The sequence below is a fragment of the Stenella coeruleoalba genome (genome assembly GCF_951394435.1).
Source record: "Stenella coeruleoalba genome assembly, chromosome: 5".
In the NCBI taxonomy this organism is placed as follows: Eukaryota; Metazoa; Chordata; class Mammalia; order Artiodactyla; family Delphinidae; genus Stenella; species Stenella coeruleoalba.
In genome coordinates, this window is record NC_137150.1 from 92,056,576 (window position 1) to 92,083,372 (window position 26,797).

The 26,797-nt window shown below is 36.7% G+C and overlaps 1 protein-coding gene across 2 annotated transcripts in view; it reads left to right on the top strand.

Annotated features, from left to right (window-relative positions):
- Positions 1-26,797, top strand: part of CBLB (Cbl proto-oncogene B) — a 214,681-nt gene that overhangs the window by 76,804 nt on the left and 111,080 nt on the right. For both annotated transcript variants that reach the window (XM_079921619.1, XM_079921620.1), the window contains exon 4: positions 16,475-16,621. In XM_079921619.1, the coding sequence (XP_079777745.1) occupies positions 16,475-16,621 (147 nt within the window). The remainder of the gene's footprint in view (positions 1-16,474; positions 16,622-26,797) is intronic.

Genomic DNA, 26,797 nt, shown 5'->3' on the forward strand with positions numbered 1-26,797 from the left:
AAGGGATTATTAATAGTTCTTGACTTTTTTTCTTTTAATAGATCTTTAATGGAGTAAATTGCTTCACAATATTGTGTTAGTTTCTGTTGTACACCAAAGTGAATCAGCCATATGTATACATATGTCCCCATATCCCCTCCGTCTTGAGCCTCCCTCCCATCCTCTCTATCCCACTCCTCTAGGTCATCGCAAAGCACCGAGCTGATCTCCCTGTGCTATACAGCTGCTTCCCACTGGCTATCTATTTTACATTCGGTAGTATATATATGTCAATGCTACTCTCACTTCTCCCCAGCTTCCCCCGCCCACCCCGTGTCCTCAAGTCTATTCTCTATGTCTACATCTTTATTCCTGCCCTGCAACTAGGTTCATCAGTACCATTTTTTTCTTTTAAGATTCCATATATATACATTATCATATGGTATTTGTTTTTCTCTTTCTGACTTAGTTCACTCTGTATGACAGGCTTTAGGTCCATCCGCCTCACTACAAATAACTCAATTTCATTTCTTTTTATGGCTGAGTAATATTACATTGTAATATGTGCCACATCTTCTTTATCCAGTCATCTGTTGATGAACACGGAGGTTGCTTTCCATGTCCTGGCTATTGTAAATAGTGCTGCAGTGAACATTGTGGTACATGTCTCTTTTTGAATTATGGTTTTCTCAGGGTCTATGCCCAGTAGTGGGATTGCTGGGTCATATGGTAGTTCTACTTTTAGTTTTTTAAGAAATCTTCATACTGTTTTCCATAGTTGCTGTATCAATTTACATTACCACCAACAGTGCAGGAGAGTTCCTTTTTCACCACACCCTTTCCAGCATTTATTGTTTCTAGATTTTTTGATAATGGCCATTCTGACCTGCATGAGGTGATACCTCATTGTAGTTTTGATTTGCATTTCTCTAATAATTAGTGATGTTGAGCATCTTTTCATGTGCCTCTTGGTCATCTGTATGTCTTCCTTGGTGAAATGTCTATTTAGGTCTTCCGCCCATTTTTTAATTGGATTGTTTGGTTTTTTGATATTGAGCTCCATGAGCTATTTGTATATTTTGGCGATTAATCCTTTGTCTGTTGTTTCATTTGCAAATATTTTTCCCATTCTGAGGGTTGTCTTTTTGTCTTGTTTACGGTTTCCTTTGCTATGCAAGAGCTTTTAAGTTTAATTAAGTCCCATTTGTTTATTTTTATTTCTGTTACTCTAGGAGGTGGGTCACAAAAGATCTTGCTGTGGTTTATGTCAAAGAGTGTTTTTCCTATGTTTTCCTCTAAGAGTTTTTTTTTTTTTTTTTTTTTTGCGGTACGCGGGCCTCTCACCGCTGTGGCCTCTCCCACTGCGGAGCACAAGCTCCGGACGCGCAGGCCCAGCGGCCATGGCTCACGGGCCCAGCCGCTCCTCGGCATGTGGGATCCTCCCAGACCGGGGCACGAACCCGTGTCCCCTGCATTGGCAGGCGGACTCTCAACCACTGCGCCACCAGGGAAGCCCTCCTCTAAGAGTTTTATAGAGTCTGGTCTTACATTTAGTCTTTAATCCATTTGGAGTTTATATTTGTGTAAGGTGTTAGGTAGTGTCCTAATTTCATTCTTTTACATGTAGCTGTCCAGTTTTCCCAGCACCACTTACTGAAGAGGCTGTCTTTTCTCCATTGTGTGTTCTTGCCTCTTTTGTCATAAATTAGGTGACCATATGTGTGTGGGTTTATCTCTGGGCTTTCTATCCTGTACCATTGATCTATATATCTGTTTTTGTGCCAGTACCATACTGTCTTGATTACTGTAGCTTTGTGGCATAGTTTGAAGTTGGGGAGCCTGATTCCTCCAACTCTGTTTTTCTTTTTCAAGATTGCTTTGGCTATTAGGGGTCTTTTGTGTTTCCATACGAATTGTAGGGTTAGGTACAATTTTCCTAGACTGAACCAGGAAGAATTAAGAAATATAAACAGACCTATCACAAGTAATGAAATTGAAACCGTAATTAAAAATCTTCCAACAGACAAAAGTCCAGGGCCAGAAGCCTTCACAGGTGAATTCTATCAAACATTTAGAGAAGAGCTAACACCAATACTTCTCAAACTCTTCCAGAAAATTGCAGAGGGAGAAACACTCCCAAATTCATTCTACGAAGCCGCCGTCACCCTGGTACCAAAACCAGAAAAAGATATCACAAAAAAAGAAAATTGTAGACCAATATCACTGATGAACATAGATGCAAAAATCCTGAACAAAATACTAGCAAACAGAATCCAACAATACATTAAAAGGATCATACATCATGACCAAGTGGGATTTATCCCAGGGATGCAAGGATTCTTCAATATACGCAAATCAATCAATGTGATACACCATATAAACAAATTGAAGGAGAAAAACCATATGATCATCTCAATAGATGCAGAGAAAGCTTTTTACAAAATTCAACACCCATTTATGATAAACACCCTTCAGAAAATGGGCATAGAGAGAACCTACCTCAACATAATAAAGGCCTTATATGACAAACCCACAGCAAGCATCATACTCAGTGGTGCAAAACTGAAAGCATTTCCACTAAGATCAGGAACAAGACAAGGATGTCCACTCTCGCCATTCTTATTCTGCATAGTTTTGGAAGTCTTAGCCACGGCAGTCAGAGAAAAAAAAGAAATAAGAGGAATACAAATAGGAAAAGAAGTAAAACTGTCACTGTTTGCAGATGACATGATACTATATATAGAAAATCCTAAAGATGCAACCAGAAAACTACGAGAACTAATCAGTGAATTTGGTAAGGTTGCAGGATACAGAATTAATGCATCTAAATCTGGCATTCCTAGACACCAACAATGAAAAATCAGAAAAAAAAATTAAGGAAACACTCCCATTTACCATTACAACAAAAAGAATAAAATGCCTAGGAATAAACCTGCCTAAGGAGGCAAAAGACTTGTACTCAGAAAACTATAAAACACTGATGAAAGAAATCAAAGATGACATAAACAGGTGGAGAAATATACCATGTTCTTAGATTGAAAGAGTTAATATTTTGAAAATGACTATACTACCCAAAGCAATTGACTTTTAAACAGAGTCCTCAGTGAATAGAAATAGACAAGCCAAAATCCAGGATTTCTTATCTAGACATATTTCAAATCTAGTTACGTTAAGTCGTATTTAGAAAATGTGATATAAATGGCAGCTCAATTAAAAGACTGCTATACAGTCTATAAACATTTCAGGTCTTTGCTTACATTTTATGTACATATAATATTAAGGGTATTCTCTACCTTTGAGCATTTAAGACTTGTAGAAATTAAGTCTGTTGTCGGTATAAATCAGTGGATTTTTTTTAATATCTTTTTTAAACATCTTTATTTGCTTTACGATTGTGTGTTAGTTTCTGCTGTATAACAAAGTGAATCAGCTGTATGTATATATATCCCCATATCCCCTCCCTCTTGTGTGTCCCTCCCACCCTTCCTCTCCCACCCCTCTAGGGGGACACAAAGCACCAAGCTGATCTCCCTGTGCTATGCAGCTGCTTCGCACTAGCTATTTTACATTTTATAGTGTACATATGTCAATGCTACTCTCTCACTTCGTCCCAGCTTACAGTTCCCCGTCCCCGTGTCCTCAAGTCCATTCTCTATGTCTGCGTCTTTATTCCTGTCCTGCTCCTAGGTTCTTCAGAACCTTTTTTTTTTTTTTTTTAGATTCCATATATATGTGTTAGCATACGGTATTTTTCTTTTTCTGACTTACTTCACTCTGTATCACAGTCTCTAGGTCCATCCACCTCACTGCAAATAATCAATTTCGTTTCTTTTTATGGCTGAGTAATATTCCATTGTAATATGTGCCACATCTTCTTTATCCAGTCATCTGTTGATGGACACTTAGATTGCTTCCATGTCTTGGTTATTGTAAATAGTGATGCGATGAACATTGTGGTATATGACTTTTTTGAATTATGGTTTTCTCAGGGTATATGCCCGGTATTGGGATTGCTGGGTCATATGGTAGTTCTATTTGTAGTTTTTTAAGGAACCTCCATACTGTTCTACATAGTGGCTGTATCAGTTTACATTCCCATCAACAGTGCAAGAGGGTTCCCTTTTCTCCACACCCTCTCCAGCATTTATTGTTTGTAGATTTTTTGATGATGGCCATTCTGACTGGTATGCGGTGATATCTCATTGTAGTTTTGATTTGCATTTCTCAGTGGATTAACCTAATGGTATTTTCACAGTTCAGTTCATTGTATGCTTATCTAAATAAGTATGTTTTGGAAGTTAAATTCCTTCTGACGCAAATCTGAGTTAGACTACTTTCCAGCTAGTATAGTCCAGATTTCTCCTAAAAACCTCTTTTGGTTAGTTTGTTTTAGTATCAGAGAAAATACAGAAGATGTAAATTTTATAATTTCCAGTGTAAAAATGCTTTAAGTAGGAAGAGTAGTTTTAAATAGTGTTTGATCCTTTATCCATAAGTTATTTACTTATTCATATTGACAGAGAGAAGAGGGCCCTAGCCTTTCAGCTGCTACTGTTGATGACAATAATGATAATAATAGTAAGCTAGTAGCACTAATAATACTGGTAATAATGATACAAATTTATCAGATGCTTGCTGTGTGTCAATTTCCCAAGCCAATTATTTACTGCTGTGTATCAAACCACATAAAACTTAGAGGCTTAATTTACCAACAACTATTATTTGCTATGATTTTGTGGGTTGGCTTCTATTTTATGTTGTATTGGCTGGGGTGTTGGGCCTCCCTCGCATGCCTAGCGCTTGTTGCTCCCTTGCAGCTGGGGACCCACTAGGGCCTTTCTGCATGACTGCTTGGGCTTCCTCACAGCATGACCACTAAATTCCAAGATCATTTTCCAAGGTGCAAAGGCAGAGAGCACAGATCTCTTAGGGCCTAGCCTCAGAATTTATGCGGTATAATTTCTACCACATTCTACTGGTCAAAGCAACGCACAGCCTAGCCCAGGTACAGGCGGAGGGGGAATAGACTCCACTGCATGATGGGAAGAGTGGCAAAGAATTTTTGGCCATCTCTAATCCTCCACGAATTCTTTAAGTACTGTTGTAATTCATGTTTTGGGGATGAGGGAACTATGGCTTAGAGGGTAATTTAGTACCTAAAGTCATTCAGTTACTAAGTGGTTTAAGCTCAAGTTTAGATTAATTTGACTCTAGCGCTGGAGTTTTAACTTGAAATATTTGGCCTTGAGTGTGTGGGCAGATTAGATATGTTTGTCTTTCTACTCCAAAGCCAGTGTCTAAGGGTGGTTTTATTGATGTGCAGCTTATATCATTTGCAATCAGACTAAAATAGTAAAGGGATTTGATTCATGTTATTGATCAGCCATCATGTGGTAAACATTACAGTCTCCCTAAATTAAGATATTTCTAAACTCTCAGTTGAGATGAAAGTTAACACTCTTAGATGTGATAATGTCCTATGCTTACTATTAGCACATTTCCTTACCAAGGACAAATAAATAAAATCAACTTTTTAAACCATAGATTTCCCACTGAGCATACTTTGCTTTAGTAGTCTACGTTTTTCATATGTTCTAGTGTTTACTTTTCATTAACACGAAAAACAGAGTTTTTAAGTTGCCTTTTATTACTTTTTTGTTATTTCTGCTGCTTTGTGGTTTTGATTTGAAAGAGTGTTATTCAGGGATTTTCCTTTGTTGAAAAGGAAAGAAAAAGTCTGAGATGCCTTTATGGTAATAAACAAAATAAAAATTAAGGCTTCCAAATATACTAATGAATTTTTATACTTACTGTAATTTCAATTTTCAATGTTAGATTTTTCTATCCTGACTTAAGGATTTCTGCAGTCTCAGATTGAGGTATATTGAGGAAAGTCTGTACACTGAAAATATTTTATAGCACCTTTTACTTCATATTGATTTTTAGGTTGTGAAATGGATTCATAATTTTTCCCTAAAGCATATGGGCTTTTTAGTGCCTGAGCTGTCTAGTCACCTCCTACCAGCCAGAAATAAAAGTGATGACAGCTTCATGGAATGTTATGGGACCTCAAATTATGTACCCACAGTCTCCTCATTTTATAGAGGACAAAACTTTGGATAAGAGAAGCTTTCGGCTCTTTTCTTATCATGGAGTAATAAGACAGGCAGAACTGTGTCTAGACCCCTGTGTTCCCGGTGCCATGCTTTCCTCCACCATATCCCAGTACTTCCTTCATGAGGCTTGATATGGGAAATGGAGAAACCAATTGTCTACAAGGTCCTGCCGCCACCACTCGGCTACAGAATAAGCTACATCCAGTTTAACTTTAGCCAGTTTAAGCAAATCTTAGACCTTTTTTCAAATTTAAAAAATATACCTGTTGTTGCTACATTCAGAAAGTTTAAGAAGTTTCTAGTGGTCCAGGGAAATTGTACTGCTAACAACTATTACAGCCATGTTTTCTTATGATTATTTTACCTTTTTTTTATTTTGAAAGAAAAATAAAATCCCAATTTTGAAAGAAAAGTAAGTCTTTACTGCTTAAAAAAACCTAGCATTTCTTTCTGAGGCTGCAGACATCTAAATTAGCCCACTTGTCTTGAACCCATTATCATATGTCATATCTGTATCTGGTATGCTGAAGGGAAAATGTGGGTTACTCTGGTCATGTGTCACTATACATTTCTTTTATGCTGTTGTATGACAAAGAATACATGTGATGTGCTAATTTATCTATAATAACTATCAGGGACTCTCTTGTTCCTAAAAATAATTCAATTTAATTGTGTGTTTTTTTTTTAGGAGATTATTGTAACGGTAGGAGATAATGTCACCAACTAGCTTTAAGGATAATGAGGTGTAAGCAGAATGAGATGGTTCCTCATTCAGTTTATCAGTTACTGGACTCTTTGACCTTTGTATTCCCTGCTTTATATCCTAAAAAAGTGAAACTATACTCTGTGCCATCGGTGAATGTTCTATGGTGGAAGGGCTACTGCTTTGTAGAAAATTGGGACTCAGTGGTCAAGTAAAAGGTTTGGGGTGACTGCACCAGAAATGCCTTCTGGACTCGAAAGCCAAGCTTGGGAACCTGGGTGCCACTGGGGCCTGTCAGAGGATGGGCTGTTGCAGTGGGTGTGGAAATCTAGTCACTCTCTCTCCTTCAGGCACATTGCAGGTTTGCCTGAGAAGGTCAGTATGATGGCTTGTCAATACTATTTTTGAAAATAGGAATATTTAAAGAAAAAAATAGAAAAACCATTTATAAACTATCCAGAGATTACTACTGTTTATGTCTTTTTGTGTATATCCTGTATTTGGTTTCTATTTGTCTGTAGTGTGATATTTAGCTTTTTAATAGAACTAAGACAGTACTGGGCATACTATTTATTGTCTTGCCTTTTTCACTTCACACTTTTATTGAGCACGTTTGTGTGTGTGCATGCACACACACACACACACTCTCTATGTTATAATGTGGCATCCATGTCCATTATACCAAAAATAAATGAGAGTTGCTTGGCCAAATTATGTTTATTTTTATATTTGCCTCAACCGTTTGAATAAAGTAATTTTAACCCCAGGGAAGAGGTGGAATAAATGTCATGATTTTAGTTTTCTTGTCAGTAATGCAGAACATGAGCACCAGAGAGCTGAGCTATCTCTTTGCTCTGTGGTTCATTTGTTTTTCACTTGTTCCATTCCTGGGGAGCAGGGTTGAAGTGGGACAAAGGTATCAATGAGGAAAATTTCCAGAGTCAAAAGGAGGAAGTAACTGTCAGGGAACAGGTAATGTGATGGAAACTATGTTTATGCTTCCTCAGAAAGTATGACAAATGTGTTCAGTTTACTGAGATTCTGGAAACTTCACACGGGGCATACAGCATTAATTTCCTTTCATTGCTGTCGTTATATTTTGCAGTTAACAAAGAAAAAATAGATAGGGAGAGAAAAGATACTACAACTCACAGAGCAAAGATTTTTGTTTTTTCTTATTTAGAGTCAAACACTAGATTTTTACTTCTCTCTTAAAGCAGCTTTTGGTAAAATTCCTTTTCATCAAAGTTTGGAAAGTTGATGCCTCACTATGTAGTGTTTCTGTAAACTGGTTTTATGTACTGCTCCTATCGATCTGTTTATTAGCACTGTTCGGGTCAGGAAATTCTTATGTGTTTATTCTTTAAATATTTTCATGGTCATTGACATTAACATTTATTGGGTATCTATTATGTGTAAGAAGCTGTTACAGGTATAATAAGACTTTTTCTTCCCCAACAAAGACTTTTGCTCTGATTGAGGTGAAGTGCGATATGTTTATACAATAGCTGTGGTACTCTTCAGAAAAAACTTCCTGCCACTGCAGGTAATGTGAAGTGGTGGCATTTAATAGCCTGATAGATGACATCCAGGAAGGGGGATGGAAAAGATACCATGGCCGTGCTTTGACATAAAACTGGTGCAGGTGAAAGTTCAACAGGCTGAGACATTGGAACTTTGAATCAGTAAGGAGGGAGATGTGGCTTAACCTGAGGTTAAGAGCAGGAGAGGTCAGGAAGAGGCCATTCAAATGCTCGAGGAGAGAACAGAGAAGTGGTGTGAGAAATGGTGCAAGGTAGCTTGGTCCCATGGACAGGAGAAATCCTCGAAGAAAATACTGTAGGAAAAATTTGAACTATATTCTAATGAGTAGAAGTAAAAGCTATCTCTGAAGTGTAAATGTGACAAAAAATAAAAATAGTGGACTAGGGAATGTAGCAAGTAAAAATAATTAAGAATTTTCATTAGAAGCAATAAGTACTGACTTAATTGACATAATTCAGATTGCTACTTCACTGTAATTTTTCTTATGGCGATCTACTGGGAATTGCAAAGAACAAAAATGAATCTAGATTAAAAAAAATTGTTTCAGGGTCAAGTTTGTCTATTTGATGAAGAGACTCTTCTTTTATCAAAGTACCCCGGGTCATAAAAGTATAGTTTAAACTTCCAGTGTTTCTTTTTCTTTTGAAAAAGAACCTATCAAAGAAACTCAAAGAAAACCAAGTTCTACTATGATTACTTCTGGCTGCTTCTATTTGAATCATTGCAATGGCAACTTTCCACATGGTTCACAGAATTTTTATTGTATTGATATTTTATCTTAAACAGGAATGCAGGAATAGTTTTTTCTTTTCTCTCTCAAGTAATAGACTGGTCTACATTTTTAAGGTTTATTTTATAAGAGGATACTTGTTACAGATTAGGTTTAAAAATCAAAAGAAGTCCAACACTGAAGACAAAAGTGTTTTCTTTATTGAAGTAGATATTGTTAAACTTTTAAACCAGATGAAAGTACAAGTGATCATATCATACTGTCGTAGTTTCTCATAATAAATTTTCCATATAAAATTATTTGTTGTAGGGAGGGTGGGAGGGAGGGAGACGCAAGAGGGAAGAGATATGGGAACATATGTATATGTATAACTGATTCACTTTGTTATAAAGCAGAAACTAACACACCATTGTAAAGCAACTATACTCCAATAAAGATGTAAAAAAAAATTGTTGAAATCATCAAAGGGATAATCCTACTCTGCATTGCTGCAAAGTTTAAATAGCTAACATTTAAAAAGATTATTTGGGAAGTTTTATTGAATGTACTGAGATAAGGCTTATTGTAGTCCTTTTTTTCATCCAAACTGCTGTCATAATCGTAGGAAATTTCAAAATCCACTTGAAGGACCCCATTCACCCTTGGAGTTTTTTAATTCCTCACCTAATTCATCTTCACTGTACTGTTCCTACCCGTTGCAGGGCCATATTCTGGTCAGAACTGCATCCATCACCCCCAAAATTGTAGACTCCTCTGTCTCTCTCACTGATTACCACCTTTGTTCTGCTTCTATCTCAGTTTTATTCCCACTATGTTGTTCTACACCTTTGGCAATCCCTAAGCCCCTTAAATTCATTAAGAGTAGGATTGTGTCATCTTCACCTTTGTATCATCAGTGCCTACCTAGACATAGTCTAGTAGACACTCAGTCAAGGTATGCAGAATAAATGAATGGATTAATCAAATATTCGCCCATTGTTTGCTGTGGAATTTTAAGAGGGCACCATGACAATTGATGATAATAAGGTGAGAATGATGGCCTTAAGATGGCCATCAGTTTAAGTAACAATAGTATTATATGGGGAAACGAAGAAAGACTACTAGGATATTTATACTTTTAAACAGAAGTGGCAGGTAGAGTTAATAATAACTCTTATTTATTGAGAGTTTTAAAAATTAGTTGTGTTAGGCTCTTACCTTCATATCTTATTTACTCCTCACATCAACTTAGTGAGACAGGCATTTCTATTTAAAACTTTTAGAGATGAGGAAACTGATTCAGAGAGAGAGGTTTAGTAACTTGTTCAAGACTACCAGCAGAGTAAGGATATGAACCCAATATGTACTATCAAATGTCAGGGCCAATCTCTTTAATACACAACAGTTGAAGAATTAGGCAGAATATCTTTTGAATATCTTCTGGGAACTTGTCAAAGGATATTACATTTGAATGTGATAGGAATATTTCATGTTTTAGTTGTGTTTAGGTAAGTCATTTGTAAATTGTCCATTCAAAACTGTTTATTTTAGAAAGCAAATTTATTTACCCTGAGTGCATCGTTCTTATTTTGTAAGATGGCCTGCTGCTCTTAATAGACCGTTGTGGGCAACACGTTTGAGAGTATACTGCAGAGATCAAAGGATGCCCAGGGTTCATCTTTCCCAGACCCAATTTTGCACTTGGTCTCCCTAGCCTTGTTAGTGGTGGATGATTTGTCCTTTAAGAAAGGAAAAAGACCTTCCTTGGTTACCTATTTTAGTGCAGCTTTTGGACTGACATAGTTTCCTAAATTCTTTTAAAGTGAGCAGTTCAATGGAGTAACATGGAGCAGCTTAAAAAATTGTCCTGCTGCCTGTGTCTCAGGTTAGAATGTTTCTGTTCACACTTTACTTCTCTTATGACTTGGGGTAGACTCTGAGTCTTCATTGGGATTTGGACTTTTAAGATCTGCTTCTTATTCCTTGTAAATTGGTGCAGACACTATGGAAAATAGTTTGGAGTTTCCTTAAAAAACTAAAAATAGAGTTGCCATATGATCCAGCAATCCCACTCCTGGGCATATATCTGGAGAAAACCATAATTCGAAAAGATACATGTACCCCAGTGTTCATTGCAACACTGTTGACAATAGCCAAGACATGGAAGCAACCTAAATGTCCATCAACAGATGAAGGGATAAAGAAGATGTGGTACATATACACAATGGAATATTACTCAGCCATAGAAAAGAATGAAACAATGCTATTTGCTATTTGCAGTAGAAATTATCATACTAAGTGAAGTAAGTCAGAGAAAGACAAATACCATATGATATCACGTATATGTGGAATCTAAAATATGGCACAGGGCTTCCCTGGTGGCGCAGTTGTTGAGAGTCCGCCTGCCGATGCAGGGGACACGGGTTTGTGCCCCGGTCTGGGAGGATCCCACATGCCGCGGAGCGGCTGAGCCCGTGAGCCATGCCGCTGAGCCTGCGCATCCGGAGCCTGTGCTCCGCAATGGGAGAGGCCACAGCAGTGAGAGGCTCGCGTTCTGCCAAAAAAAAAAAAAAAAAAAAGTAGATATGGCACAAATGAACTTATTTACAAAACAGAAACAGACTGACAGACGTAGAAAACAAACTTACGGTTACCAAAGGGGAAAGGGGGTTGGGGAGGGATAAACTAGAGTTTGGAATTAGCATATACAAGCTACTATATATAAAATAGATGAACAACAAGGTCCTACTGTATATATAGCACAGGGAACTAGATTCAATATCCTGTCATAAACCATAATGGAAAAGAGTATGAAAAAGGATGTGTATATATATGTATAACTGAATCAGTTTGCTGTACACCAGAAACTAACACAATATTGTAAATCAGCTATACTTCAGTTGAAAAAAAAATCTGCCTCGTATTCCCCTTAGATGTATGGAAAACTTTAAAGCACTTAGACAAGAGAATGGAGAAGATCCAGTTTTATTTGAGACTCCCAGGAGTCATCTTAATAATAGTCTCTATTCCCAAGAGGGGGAAATGAAAGGCAAGGCTTGCATCAGCCTAGTATCCTCACTTTCTTAGGAATCAGAATGTTCCCAAGGTCAAAAACAGTGTGAAGTAACGCCCTAAACCCATCTTGGAAGGCACTACATCAGAAATAGAGTGAATGGTAATTGCTCTTTAACTGGACGTGAGTCTCATTTTCAGTGCCACTGTTTATATTCTTCGTGTTCTGCCTTTCTCTTTATGTTGAATTTGTTCCACCTTGTAAAGATTAAGAAGCACATGTTCTAGCTTTTAAATGTAAAAATTGAATTATTAATAGTTTTTGGATAAAAAATGGGCTCCCATTGCTTCTACCAGAAGCAGTACATTCTCAGAAACTTTGGAACTCACTGATATGAAGTGTCATTTAAAGTTTTTCACTAATTCAGCACTTAAAGCTTTTTATTTCCTCCTTGATATATGACACAGCTGTTTCTTGAAGTGAGAAAAGTCAAGGACTCCATACGATCTAATTAGATTATTCTCTTTGTGTGTCTCCTACATTTAGTGAAGGCTACTAATCAAGTCTTGATGTATTTTTTATTCATTTTTCAAATTCCTCATCTCAAGATGGCTATCGTTGGTGCATTGCCCCCACTATATTGTATGATAATAATGTAGTCATGTCTTTTTCTCCCCTACTATGTGATAAATTTATTAAGGGTAGGATTGTGTCATCCTACGTCAAATCTTGTGTACCTTCAGCCTCCTGATGATGCTGGCTATAGCCACTTAAGCTACTAAGACTTATTCGTAAAGAGTGATGCTCCATCATTCTGACCTCACATTCTGTGCAGTAATGTAACTTGAATTTTGGAGAAATTGATTCATACCGTTTTAAAGAAGGACAGTTTTAGGTGATCAAATTCAGGATAAAAGAGGCACCTTGCTTCTTAGGTGATATTCTTGACATTGCTGATGCATTCATTACACTTTTTTTTTTTTAAATGCAGATAGTTTTCCTTCTCATCTTCTCCCTCTCCTTTGTCTTTGCTCCTCTCTGCCTCCCCCTTCTCAAGGCTCCTCTATATATTAACATCTTTACTGGTTTACCCAGTATTGACATCTAGAAGTTACTTTTTGCTTACCTGGTGTATCAGAATACTTTTACTCCAAAATTATTTCTTATAAACAAAATCTCACACAAAACAAATTTTTAAAATGGCTTAGCTTTTGATGGTTAATGGGAGATAATGTGATAGTAATTAGTCAAAATAAAGTATACCTTTATTGAAAGTATTGGAAAATTTCTTGTAAATTTAAGTTATGTTTAAGGTTATTGAGTCTTTGTAGATAAATTTTATTTCCTTAGTTCTGGGGTAGGGCATTTAGTAATAGATACATATCTTAATATAGGATGCTTCAAATCCTTTATTAAGCAGTCCAGTCATCATTTTTGGTCTTATGATGAGCGGCAATCAGGTGGGCTTAGGGAAAATTGGCAAAGTATGGAAAAATATCAAGATAGGAAAAAAAAAATTCATCTACAAAGAAGATGTGGAGTTGTTGCCTTTCTTCCCTCTATGTCTAGATGATTAGAGATGACTGTATCCTTGGATTTTATTTTCAAAATTGGAGGTTATTTATTTTTAAAATGGGTATCTAAGAGTGCAGAGTGGGGTGGGGAACTAAAGCTTGATGTAAAGCAAAATATAGTAAACAAAAAACTCCCACACAGTCATATAAAAAACAAACCTATTTGCTATGACAGTAAATTTAAATGACATCAGAGAAATAGAATTAGCTATAAGTTCTTTTCATTTCTTGTTGTGGATTGCAACCTCTGTAAATCGATATTTCAGGTAAAGTGTTTCCAAAATAATCATTTACATATGTATGGTGTGTGTTTTTAAAAATTAGATATAAAATAAATATAAATATGCGTCTGGTATATGTGAAAAATAAAGTAACACAAAACTGTTGCATTCACATGTTTTTAACAACTTGAATTTGTGTTTCTTTAAAGACTAAAGGCAAAATAAATCTTTTCATTGCCTTAGTTTATGCAAAAAGTTGAATAAAAATATGGTGATCTGTTTGTAGGAACAAGAAAATTGGACTATACACACAGTTTATAATTTAACAGTGATTAGTTATATAGTGATTATTAGAGCTTCTAGACTGTAAATTATAAAGATAAAATGTTACTATTTCTGTTTTAAAGTTTAGTGCCTACATAGCCAATGGATCAAAAATCCAAGATGGGTAATCACTGGTATTGTGCTTCAGGCTTTAGATCTAACAAATAAAAATGAAAAACATTTGGATATGATTAAAGAACAGAGAAACAAGGGGATGGAGAGCAACCAATTCAGAAAATAAGGAACAGTTGGTTTTCCCTAATTACAGCCATCTTCTTTTCTTTTTTCTTCTGTATGTATCAATTGGAAGTTTGGTAGAAAATTAACTTGTTTGCCTAATTATAGAAATAAATTCGTTGCAGATTTTCAAAAGTGACTTTATGTTTTTCCTTAAACTCAGATTTCAAAAGTCAGTTGCAGTTTGTATTGGCTGCAATTCTTTCCTTGGATATAGTTCATCAGTTTACTTTTCATTTCCTAAGACTGGATTTCTTAAATCTACCATCACCTAAATGAGGATGTGTTGACATAAATGAGAAGATCAAAGATTCAGCTAATTAAAGAAGTTTTACCTTGGAATTACGCTGAGTTGTGCAGAAGTGTGGCTGAATCTAAGAAGATGATGAAACATTTTGCATAACCTAACCATAATGAGATTGTTTGTTGTTGCCAGTCAAGCACTAAAATAAGGCCTAAGTTCTGACCCTTCTTTCCCATAAATCTTCTCATGGATAATAAAGGTTATGGAAATTGGGACTTTTTGGTTTTCTAGTAGAGATGAATTTTTTGAGATGTCAGTTACTTTATACTTTATTGCTTTCTGTTCATTCCTGTTTTTCCCACTTTTTATCACAAGTACCTTATTTATTACGTATTCATATAATATAGGAAGTTACATGTTTCCTTTCAGTGACTTTACGGAGAGGTGCATGTTTTATGATCTTTTTGGTACCTAACATGTTTTTTTGCTTGTTATTTGAGAGTCATTAAACCCAGATACATGAGTAAAAAAAAAAAGGCAAATAAACACAACTTTCAGTGTCAAAGTCCTGCTGAAACATTGTATGGTGTTATATGCATTGCAGATTTGATGGCTTTCTTTAGTTTTCCTCTGTATTTACTTTGAGTGCTAATTCAAGTGCCTCCTCCCCAGCCCCAGCCCTGACCCCTCAACACACACACAAAGCAGTTAAGACTTCAAAATGGAACCATAGTAGGTATGTGCCTGCTGTGTTCTGGTGATTCTGAATAAGCAGGAATATAAAGAGACAAGATCACCTCAAAACTGAAAAGTTCTGTAGTATTTTATCTTCCAGTTGCTTCCTTACTATCTATCACTAAGAGTTTTGGGCTGATTAACATAATTAATGTTGTAAACTTATGAAAAGCTAAGAAGGAATGTAGATGATACTGTTAAAGTATTAGTCATGGTTTGAAGCCTGTTCTAAATCATGTCAGAATTCCCAGAACTTAACATGGAAATTAGAATAGAGACAACACCTACATTTCCTTCCCTTCCAAACCATTGTTTTCATACTGCCATAACTTTTTCTTTCTAAAACCGAGATTTGATCATTTCCTTAATCTTTTTAGTCCATTTTGGCTTCCCATTCCTTATTGCAGTGGCTTTTTATGGACTACATTAGAATTACCCAGGGAGCTTCTAAAATATGCACATATCTGAGACTTATCAGAAACTCTGATTTTTAGATAGAAGTGACAAGTGTATTTGGCAAAAACTTTGTTCATTGGTTCAGATGCCTCTTTTTGTCATGTCCCAACCAAACTTTCTCATCTTGTCTCAAGCCGTTTCCTCCACTCTCTTTCTGCTCTTCTCTAGCCATGCTAAATCTAGATATTATCCAAATAGTTCTATTCCTAACCTCTCCTCCTTCCCCTCCTCTCCACTCTAAGTCTTTCGTCTGTTGAACAACTGCTTATCTTGCTAGATTCGCCTTAAATGACACATCTTTCCTTATTCCCCGTGTAGAAATAAGCACTCTGTTTTTTTTGTTTAACATTTATATTTGATTATGAGTTTTTTAGGTGTCCGTCTCCCCCATTAAACCTCATGTAATTCATCTTGTTCACGTTTATATTAAATGAGTACATGGACGACTAATAGAATCCCTGTTAGGAATTTAAATGTACAGTTTTTATGAACATTGTTTTTAAGGGCTTTATTGAGTTGACCTAGGTTGATAATTTCATTTTTCATAGTATATTCCCATTAAATCTTACATGCCTTATATTTACTTTTTCCTTCATTTTTCCCTGTTTGTATCTACAGACGAAATCTTACAAAACTCTCCCTTATCTTCAGTCACATGTTGGCAGAAATCAAAGCTATCTTTCCCAATGGGCAATTCCAGGGAGATAACTTTCGTATCACGAAAGCAGATGCTGCTGAATTCTGGAGAAAGTTTTTTGGAGACAAGTAAGTACAAATTTGGATCCATGTTTGAAGAATGGCTTAGACCTGCCTCCAGTTCCATATGGTGTAGATTTTACCTGAGTATTTTGAGAATATACTGCAGTGTTTTTGATAAGTGTTTTGATTGCTATTTTTTCTATTTAGCCACCAGAAGTATATCTCAGTAACTGAATAATTTTGTTGTTACCAAGTAAATATTATATGACATTTATTTATTTGGTAAGCATTCATTGAGTTAAATAGTTAGCTCTAAGAAGCAGATGTATGTAAGAGTATACATGAGAAGCCCATAACTTTTTATAACTTAGTGTACACATAAAACACATATAGAAAATAAAAGGCAGAAAGGGGAAGACACTTTAAAAATTGGCCTAAATAAATTGTTCTGACAGTCCAGAGGGGGGACACTTACTTGAGGACTGCAGGCATCGGAGACTGCTTTCTATACTAGGAGGTAGAGTATAAGCTTGACGAAGATCTGAAATTGAAGTGGGAAAAAGCCTCAGTACTGGCATTCAGGTTTTCTCTGTGTCATTGCACAGAAAGTATGCACGTGTAAACAAGATACAGAAAGGAGGGTAATGTTATCACAGAGTTGCATTATCTCACAAAAATAGCTAAAGATGTTTTCCTTAGGTATTTCCTATCCAGACACAAACCCAGGTGAGCTTGGCAAATAATAGGAACTAAATATCTGAAGTCTGCATAACTTAAATAAAACGTGCAAAACTTTTATCAGGAATCTCTTAGTAAGATGCTTAAGAACTGAGCATCAGGCGGCAGATGGTTTCTTCAGTTCCTTTTAAGGGTCCCCTTTGATGAGAGAGCACCCTCAGAATGTCCTTGAATGTAGGCAGAACTGTAGCTAAGAATTAAGGAGGAGTGATTGCTTACACACAGATTATTGTTTTCATCCTGTAGTTAAATTCTATATTTATACATTAGCTGATGAAATACGATGTAAAATGTTGGCACACACTTTCAGTGATCTGGAGTCCTTTGACACTGGTGAATTAACTGTAATGTTGGGTTTCCCGTTTTTTTTTTTTTTCTCTATGACGTGCTGTGTTTATCTATAGCTACCACATGACTAGGACATACACAGAGCAATGCACATTTGATTAGATGCATATATATATATATATTTTTTGAGGTACGCGGCCTCTGACTGTTGTGGCCTCTCCCGTTGCGGAGCACAGACTCCGGACGCGCAGGCTCAGCAGCCATGGCTCATGGACCCAACCGCTACGTGGCATGTGGGATCTTCCTGGACTGGGGCACGAACCCATGTCCCCTGCATCGGCAGGTGGACTCTCAACCACTGCGCCACCAGGGAAGCCCAGATGCATGATTATTTTACTTCAAAAATGTTAAAGCCTTTTTCCCACTTCTTAAATAAAATGTATTCTTAATTATTTTTAGGCACTACAGGAGGAAATACTGTTATTGCTTTTAACACAAGACATTCTGTGTTCCAGAAATCTAGCTCTTTGTAATGCTCCTATATCTATTCACAAATGAGGACTTAAAAAAAGAAAAGGTTCATCCTCATCTGAATTAGACTAACAGCCAGGAGTGTACGGATTAAATATTTGTGAATAGTAGAAAGCAGAAAGGGACCGCAGAGTTCCGGGAGTAACAGCTGAGGATGTCTTGAAGCTACAGCTCATATATTAACACTCTGAGCCTAATGCAAAGAGTTGGTAACCTTCAAAATAAACTATCTTAAAAGTTTAAGAAAATCTATCAGAGAAGTTGCTTGCAGTATTTCTTTTTGAAAACTGAAAATTCTGGTGAGTTAAAAATTGCTTGCTTGTCAAAAGGTCAGTAAAAAATGGACCTTTTGACAAAAGATTGCTCACATGTTTTTCAAGAGAGGAGTTTGTTTTGCCGGCACCTCAAACCACAGAGAATTATGCATTTGAGACATCGTTACTTCCCTTTATTTATAACCATAGACATTAAGGGGCTGAAATTTCTGTCCAACTGCTACGTGAGTGAAACCACTACTAAATCAAATGGGGGATTCTTGAAATTCTGATTAAACGCTCTCCCTACCTCCTAAACCCTTGTACCCTTGTCTGCTGTCTTTGCTTACTTGAGAAGGCTTCTTAATTGGTCTTTCAGATTTTTATTTTGGGGATGAGAGCCAAAGGTAAAGCTCCCTCTGGAACTCAGACATATTTCTGTAGTCATCAAAAGTAATGCTTCTTTTATTAGATCACTGGAGAAACCATCTTTATATTCTCTGTGGGTTTTCACCTTATAGTTCCATAGTATTTTATTGAATGAATGGACGAATGATGTAGCCTTTTAAAAGGTTGAATTTTTTTCTCTTCCTTATACTCATACTAGTTTGCATTTTTGCATAACTGAGTTCTCATACAGAAGTATTCCTGTTATTTATCTACATATTGAGGGCATATGAGAATGCTTTCATGTGACCTAACCGGTGACTTTAAACTTGAATGCATTATTGTTTCCAAAAACAGAACCATTGAGCGGTTAGTTCTAAAAACAGCCAAACAGATTATGATTTTTATAAAGCAGGTTTTAACATAAGGAGTAGTATTGTGATATTTTTCCCAAAAAGAACTGTCAGTAAGAAAAAAATATTAGTATTGAGTTAAAATTGGGAAATAGTTATCGTTCAAAGGACTTTATAAAACTCCTAAAGGCAATCTTAGGATTCAGACCTAAAGAACAGGCAGCAGACAAAAATCTTTAGGTGTCATGTGACTAATGCTTCCTTTCTGTGCTTCTCAACCTTTTTGAAGTCATGGCAGGGCCAGCCTCTGCTCAAGGCCCAAGCCCAGTTGCGAAGGAGGTTCTGCCTGTCTGGAGCCTTAGGGGATCAATAACATATCATGTGCCAGGGTAAACTGGTTGGGAAGTTCTGTAGTTGTTAGATTTGGGGAAGTCCTGTAGTTGGTAGATTTTTATGAGACGTTATTGAATGTTTTAATAGTTGAGTTCTGCTTTTGCTTTCTTAGTCTGTTGACCAGGAGATGGTAGAAATATGTGGAAAAGAGGAGTGGCATTTTTGAGTGAATGTGTCTACGTAAATTCTGCCGAATGAGACCAATACCAAACTCTGGGTTAGAGGGTGAAGTTTATAATCCAGAAACTTCAAGCATGAGGCTCAAAGAATGTATTATTAACTGTTCAAAAAAGACCCATTCATGTGATTAGACTCGGTGACAGTCATTTTTCTAATCAGCAAGTCAGGTAGCAGTTTCTAGGCTCCTTGTACTAAGCATTTCTTGATGTTGAGGAGATTTAGACATGTGTTTCCAACCAAATTATAATTCAACAAGAACCATTCTAACTCCTGAATCTTTGTATGTCCCTTCTCCCCATCCTTACTTTACTTCCAGTTCTATTCATCAGTTCATGTTCGAGTTCAGATTCTTCCCTGGACTACTGCAACAGCTTTCTGTCTGGTCTCCCTACCTTCAATAACAGCCTATCCCATCGATTTTCTTGAGGAGGCCAGTGAGCTCCAAAAAGCAGAACTCTTTACTCTATTTATTTTTTCTGCCTGAGACGCTGTGCATTCTATGCATCATTACCGAATCTGGGTTAAAGTCTATAACCCCATTAATATGACAAGCTTCAGGAACTTTTTTTCTAGCTTCATCTCTCTATTCAACTCATCCTCAAAGAAACAACCTCCTCATAGTCTGTACTTCTTTCCTAGTATGCTTTTTATTTCCACACCTCATTGTCTTTGTTTCCCTAAACTGCACCCTCCTCTTGGGAAACCGGTTACCCACACCCTACCCAGTGTCACACCCTACCCAGTGTTGCCACTTTGGAGGCGTTCCTCAGTAACCCTAACCTAAGGTGGGCATGCCTGCTCTATTCTTCCAAGTACCTGAGCTCACATCTCGCACACTAGACTGCAGTGAACTGCTGACATGCTTGCGTTTCCCAGTGGACTAGAAAGCTTCCTTGATTTTTATTTCTCAGAGCCTGGTGTGTTTCTTGGAATATGTGAGCTCTAACAAGTGTTAACAGACTGGATGAATAATTGGATGGATGGGTGAGTGGATGGATGATGTCTATTGTCTGCTCAAAATTTTCAATAACTTATTATCTACAAATTGATTTTTTTTTTGTCATCAGTTCCTACAGTTCTCCCTGGCATGCCCCTCTTCCCTCCTCTTTCTTTTCTACAGTCCCAGAATCTTGGCACCCTTCCTTTAAGTCTAGTTCAGAAGTCTTCTTTTCTGGGTTCTAATATATACCCTCCCACATGTTCAACTTTACCCCATGTTTTGTGTTTATGTTGTATTTTAAATATATTTATATTATCAAATGTATTTATTACGTGGGTCTTTCCTGCTCAAAAATAAAGCTCCTGTTGACTTTTTATCCAAAAATTAGTAAAAACAGGTACATTTATTAGAGTTATTATATGTCAAATGCTTTCACATAGATTAGCTCCATTTTCAGTACGAAGTTTGAACATTATTCTTTAAATGGCTATCAGATGAGTCCTTTGGGTACTGTATACATAACAGACACTCAGTAATTATTGGTTGAGTTCATGATGTATTTTTCTACCATTTTAGTCCTCTTTTCTTTTACTTATGTCCTGTTCTTCAGGCAAGTGGGATTATTTGGCTCTTTCCTGACACCTTAGCAGCTACAGGTTTCTATGTCTTTGCCCACATTGTTCCTTCCACTTGAAGATTTTTATCTCTGGTATAAAAGTTCTCACTAGGGCTTCCCTGGTGGCGCAGTGGTTGAGAGTCCGCCTGCCGATGCAGGGGACACGGGTTCGTGCCCTAGTCTGGGAAGATCCCACATGCCGCGGAGCGGCTGGGCCCGTGAGCCATGGCCGCTGAGCCTGTGCGTCCGGAGCCTGTGCTCCGCAACGGGAGAGGCCACAGCAGTGAGAGGCCTGCGTAGCGCAAAAAAAAAAAAAAATTCTCACTAATCCCTCAACGTTCATCTTGCTCTTGATTCTGGCCCTTATTATTATACTGAATCTTTTAGTTCTTAAACTCCCATAAGCTCTTGCTCATCCTCCATATTTATTAGTTTTCATTGATTTTTAAAGTTATTTGTCTAGCTATCTTTCCATTAGACTATAAGCCCCATGAAATCAGGCTTATTTAATCAATCTTTGTGTTTCCCAAGGTGGATCAGCACAGTGTCTCATTTGGAGACTTTCAGGAACTGTTGCTCATTTAATTCAAATGAGTTGAGCAGCAGAGGCATGTGTGTGAGTGTGCGCACGTGGGACGTGTACAGCGTTTGCTTGCTTGCTTGTTCTGGGGGCAGCATGCTTAGTGCAGTTTCGCAGGCGGGTCATCTGTGTTCAGGTTCTGACTGCAACATTTACTAGCTCTGTGACTTTGGGCAAGCTCCGTGCTTTCTTCATGCATCAGTTTCTTCATCTGTAAAATGTGGATGGTAATAACAAGAATACCTACTGTGTAGGGTTGTTGCAAAGGTTAAAAGAGCTAAAATCTACATTTCAGGCAGGTAAGACAGTGTCTGGCACTTTGTATGCACTCTGTGTTGTGGAATAATTAACCAGTTTAAACCTTTAATCTTGCTCAAAGCCCCATGAATATATTTATTATTAATTCTACAAATAATATCATTAATATTCAACTTTGCATGATAGAGGTTCCACGGTCCCTAGAAATCTAAAAGCAAAATCCAGAAAAAGTTAATAAAAGTTTTCTAAAATTGTGTATATCCCTATGTAAAAGTGAGGTGGAATATAAGAAACTGTCCTGCTGACCATGGGGGGAAAAAAATGATCTGTTTAAAATTCAGTTCATTACATCTACCTTTGATTTCCTGGGGAAGTGGTAGGGACCTTTTTAGGTTTCCTGTGTTTTCACTTTTAATAAGAAACAAAGGCCAGTGGTTTCTTTACCTTTGCAGTGAGTAACATACATTTTTTTTTAGCATATTAGCTAGATCAGTTTTCCCTCTAATCAAAGAAAAGGCAACTTAGTCATATTTAATTAAAGGATGCACAATAGAAATGAAGAACATTTATAAGAAAAATGTGCAGCAGGAGATCTAGAGAGAAAGAAAAAAAAGAACTGAAATAGAACTAAAAAAATTACCATTTAATATTTCTGTTATTTAGTCAACTCTTATTACTGCCTGTTTCGAAAAAGCAAAGTATCTTTATTTCATAAGGAAAATAAAATGACAGGGCTATTTTGTTCAACTCACTGCAACAAGATCCAAGACAGAAAAAGCAAATAAGATGTGAAATTATAATTTTCTACCTCTAAGCAGTATGTATTCAATTTGGGGAGGGCAGTATATACAAAGATGATAAATATTTAAAATCAGTTCTGTCCCATTACAGAAGTGCTTAAGGAATGTCACAAATAGTAAGTGAATTATTTACTAGGGCCATCAGAGGAACACTCAGGCTGCATGGAGGAATTGGTATTTTGTATGGGTTGCACATGTGTTAATAAGGAGTACACAGGGGAGAATACTGTGAGAGGGATGGAATTCTCATGGCGTCTGCTGTCTTTCCAAAGAAAGATGCAGAGTAACTTCAAGGTTCCATAAATGGCATTTTTTTTTTTTGTTCTTGTTCTCTTTTTCCTTCTTTTCTTCACGTTGAACTCCTCAGTAAGTGACATTTACTTCAGTGAAATCACCGTGAATTAGGTCCTGGTTCTCAGCCTTGAAACCTGATTTCATTAGAGCCATATGTTTAGAGACTGAGCGTACTTTACTGAGCTCACAAACTGATCTATAATCCAGAATAGTGGTTTTATTAATTCACAATGATTAATGCTACTGTCAAGCAGATGGGAATGCTCTCGTCACTGTTAGGTAAATTATATGTGGAGCTATACCATATCCAGAACATTCCTTAGTGAACATGGAATCTAAATATGGGGTGGTGGTTTATGACCCACTATAGGAATTCCCCTGCCTCAAGGACCAAAGTACTTACAATTGTTATTCTCTCTCTTGGACTATGCTTTGAAAGCTCTGTCCATTTTTGGCCATTTGGACTTTCTTTTTCCATATGCAAAGTTGTACTTTTAAAACTCTGTTCTTTGGAGCCCTGAGAACAATGGGAGCCCATGATGGGTTTTAAGTAGGGAAGTGGTCACACTTGGATCATAGGTGGGCTACTCTTGCTGAAGTATGGATAATGAACTTGAGCAGTGGTTTCTAAACCCATTCAATCATATTCCTTATTACTACCTTATTACTAACTACTTTTTGAGCATACATCATCTATGTATATCATCTACATACTCATGTATAAAATACATATTACTATACAAATAATGTGTATTCTCATATATAATATAAAGGACACATTATAATACAAATTTTTAAAATTGAATTAAAAATGCAAGTAGAATTTCAGTGCTTTCTTCTCATCCTAAATAGGGTCATCTTGTATACCCCCGGGGTCTGTGACTGCCCTGCCCCCCACCCCCCCCATTCCACTTCCCACTTTAGAAACTGATAAATTAGGAGAGAAATAGGAGAGAGATAGGAGGCTGTTATAGAAAACTAGGTGAAGATAATAATAAATTAAATAAATAAATAAATAGAAGTACGTGAATTTGAGAATTATATGAAGATAAAATTAACTGTACTTGATTATTAAGGTATATGAGGTACAAAAAGTGAGCCAAATGTGATGCCTCAATCTGGGATTTGAACAACTGGGTACGATTTACTGAGACAGGAAAAGTAGGAAGAAGAGATTTGGCAGTCAGATGAATTCAGTTTGGCATATGTTCAGTTTGGTGGGTCCAGACAAATCCATGTGGTGATATTTATTAGTAGATTAGATATACAACCTTGAGGAAAAGAATATAGAATTAAAGACAGAGATTGACAGTACATTTATGAGTTTGCAGATTGACAGCCTGTAGAATGTTTTCCTTGGCCTCAGACAGTATTTACGTTAAAAAATTAGCTGGTAACTTTTAAAATTATTGATTTTTACACAAAAATATTGTATTGAATTTCATTGAGAAATTGGAAGTGATGGCAACACTAGATATGAACTCTGACATGGCGACAGTTGGCTAGACCTGGGTGCCAGCTGCCCAGTTTAGATGTGTCCCCTCCAATTGATTGCAGTCCTTACCTGGACCTCTTTACTCATATACATTATCTGCCTGGTCTCCAGATATCTGAGTTTGTAATCTCTAAAAGCTGTGTGAAGCCATTGGACTGATTGATGTAGACCATGGAGAATGTGCAGGGAGAACAAAGGGGACAGATCCTTAAAGAATTCTGATGAATGATGTATGCACAGAGGAAATTTAAGGAATGGAGGCATCACCAGGGAAGTAGGCATAAAACCTGGCGAGTGTGGTATTATAGTTGCTAAAGGAAGATAGGATTTAAAGAAAGAGGGAGATGAATCAGAATATAGTATTGAAAGATCAATTAGATAAAGACTTAAAAGATTTCATCAGATGTGGTACAACAGGCTTTCATAACTTAGTTTATTTTCTCTTTAACATTCTGAAAGTCTCCTTTATAACCAGTCTTAATAGGCTCCACACGTTGCACTGAATAGATGTGTTGAGTTTTTGGTGTACCCTGCATAGGTGCGTTGGATTTTGCTGTACACTGAGTAGGTACATTAAGGTGTCTGGCCTTCCACCAAGACTTGTGGTGCATTATAACCAGCCATCTAGGTGGTAGTCTGAGAATATCTTTTCTTGTTTTGAAGTTTCTAAGCTCCCTAATGATAAGATAAAATTCTGATCTTGTCCTCTAAAGTTTAACCTGTTTGTATCCAGATTTTGGCTACTTATTTTACTTCCCCATCTTGAGAAGTAATTGGTTTTTGTTTTGTTTTATTTTAGCTACTCTACCAAATGAGGAAAATACTTTCATGCTACTTCTTGAGACCATTAATGTTTTTTAAATAATTTGGAATGTTAAGCCAATCACTAAAACTTCCAGAAATTGTGTTTCTAAAATATCATTTAAAAAGTTCTCCTGTGCAGAGCCCTGTTTTTTTTTAAAAAGCAGACTTCACATTTCTCCATCTCTTAGTTCTAGTCAGCTGATCAGTTTGATTTAATTAATTAAAACAGTTTTTAAGCCACTTATATTCCCATTCTCAGAAGTTCTTATATTGTATTCAGAGAAATAATTATTTTCTTATTAAGTATTTAATAACGTGCCCCTGGAATCAAAGCACGTTTGTTCCTTTCTCTGTGGGATGTTTCTACCTTGGTAGGTGAAGAGAGGCACTTCCTCCTTCTGAAGCAAAGACTATGCTTGTTTACAACCCTGTAATGTAAAGATAGTATTTCTCTGCATATCCAAGGACAAGCATACTTACCATTATAAAATATTTGGGTTCCCTAAGCCCTACATTCCTCTACAGTTACAAAAGTCACTGTGTGTGTAGGTGTCACCTGACGCTCTTTGCATCATCCTGTGGGAATTAGAGCTCAGGGAACAAGTTCCAAGAAAATGGTGTTACTCTGACCACTGCTTCCTGTGAGTAACGAAGTCCTTTGGCTTTGATGCCCTGACCCACAAATACTCTGTCTTCTGCCAGCATCCATGCAACTGTGATAGGCTAACTTGTTAGCTTGCAAATAGGGTAGAATCTCAGATTTTCACAGTTCTTTAGAAACATGTTCTGCTGGTGGAGAAATTGTGACTTAAAAGCAAAGTAAATAAAGCTTCATAAAATTAATATTTAGGATTTATTTTTCATTAATAGACTGCTAATGCTTCATCTTCCTGTTTTCCTTATTCTGAATGTTGATTATCAGTAGGAAATGACAATAATTGTTTTTCTTTGTAGCTTTGTTTTTGCCTTGTTTATCTGCAGTCATCAGTAGTTTCTCTTAATAAAAAGGAATTTTGGGGGATCTACTTATGCAAAATAGTATGTACGTAGTTTCTCCTGTGAGGCTTTAGTTATTGGAAATTGTATATTTTTTTTGCCTTAATTTAACTTACATATCTAGCAGACTTCACCCATTGCTTGTTAATGTAATTGACCTATGTAGAGAGATTTCTGGGGAATTTTCTTTTATTACAGACATTTTAATTTGTAGGACAGGCTGGGCTCTTAATGCTAAAAGGAGGATGTGTGGCAGAACTTTCTAATTTTAGGGTGTATAACTTACTAATCTTGTTTAATCTGAGTATCCTAACTTCTAGTATCATGAAATCATA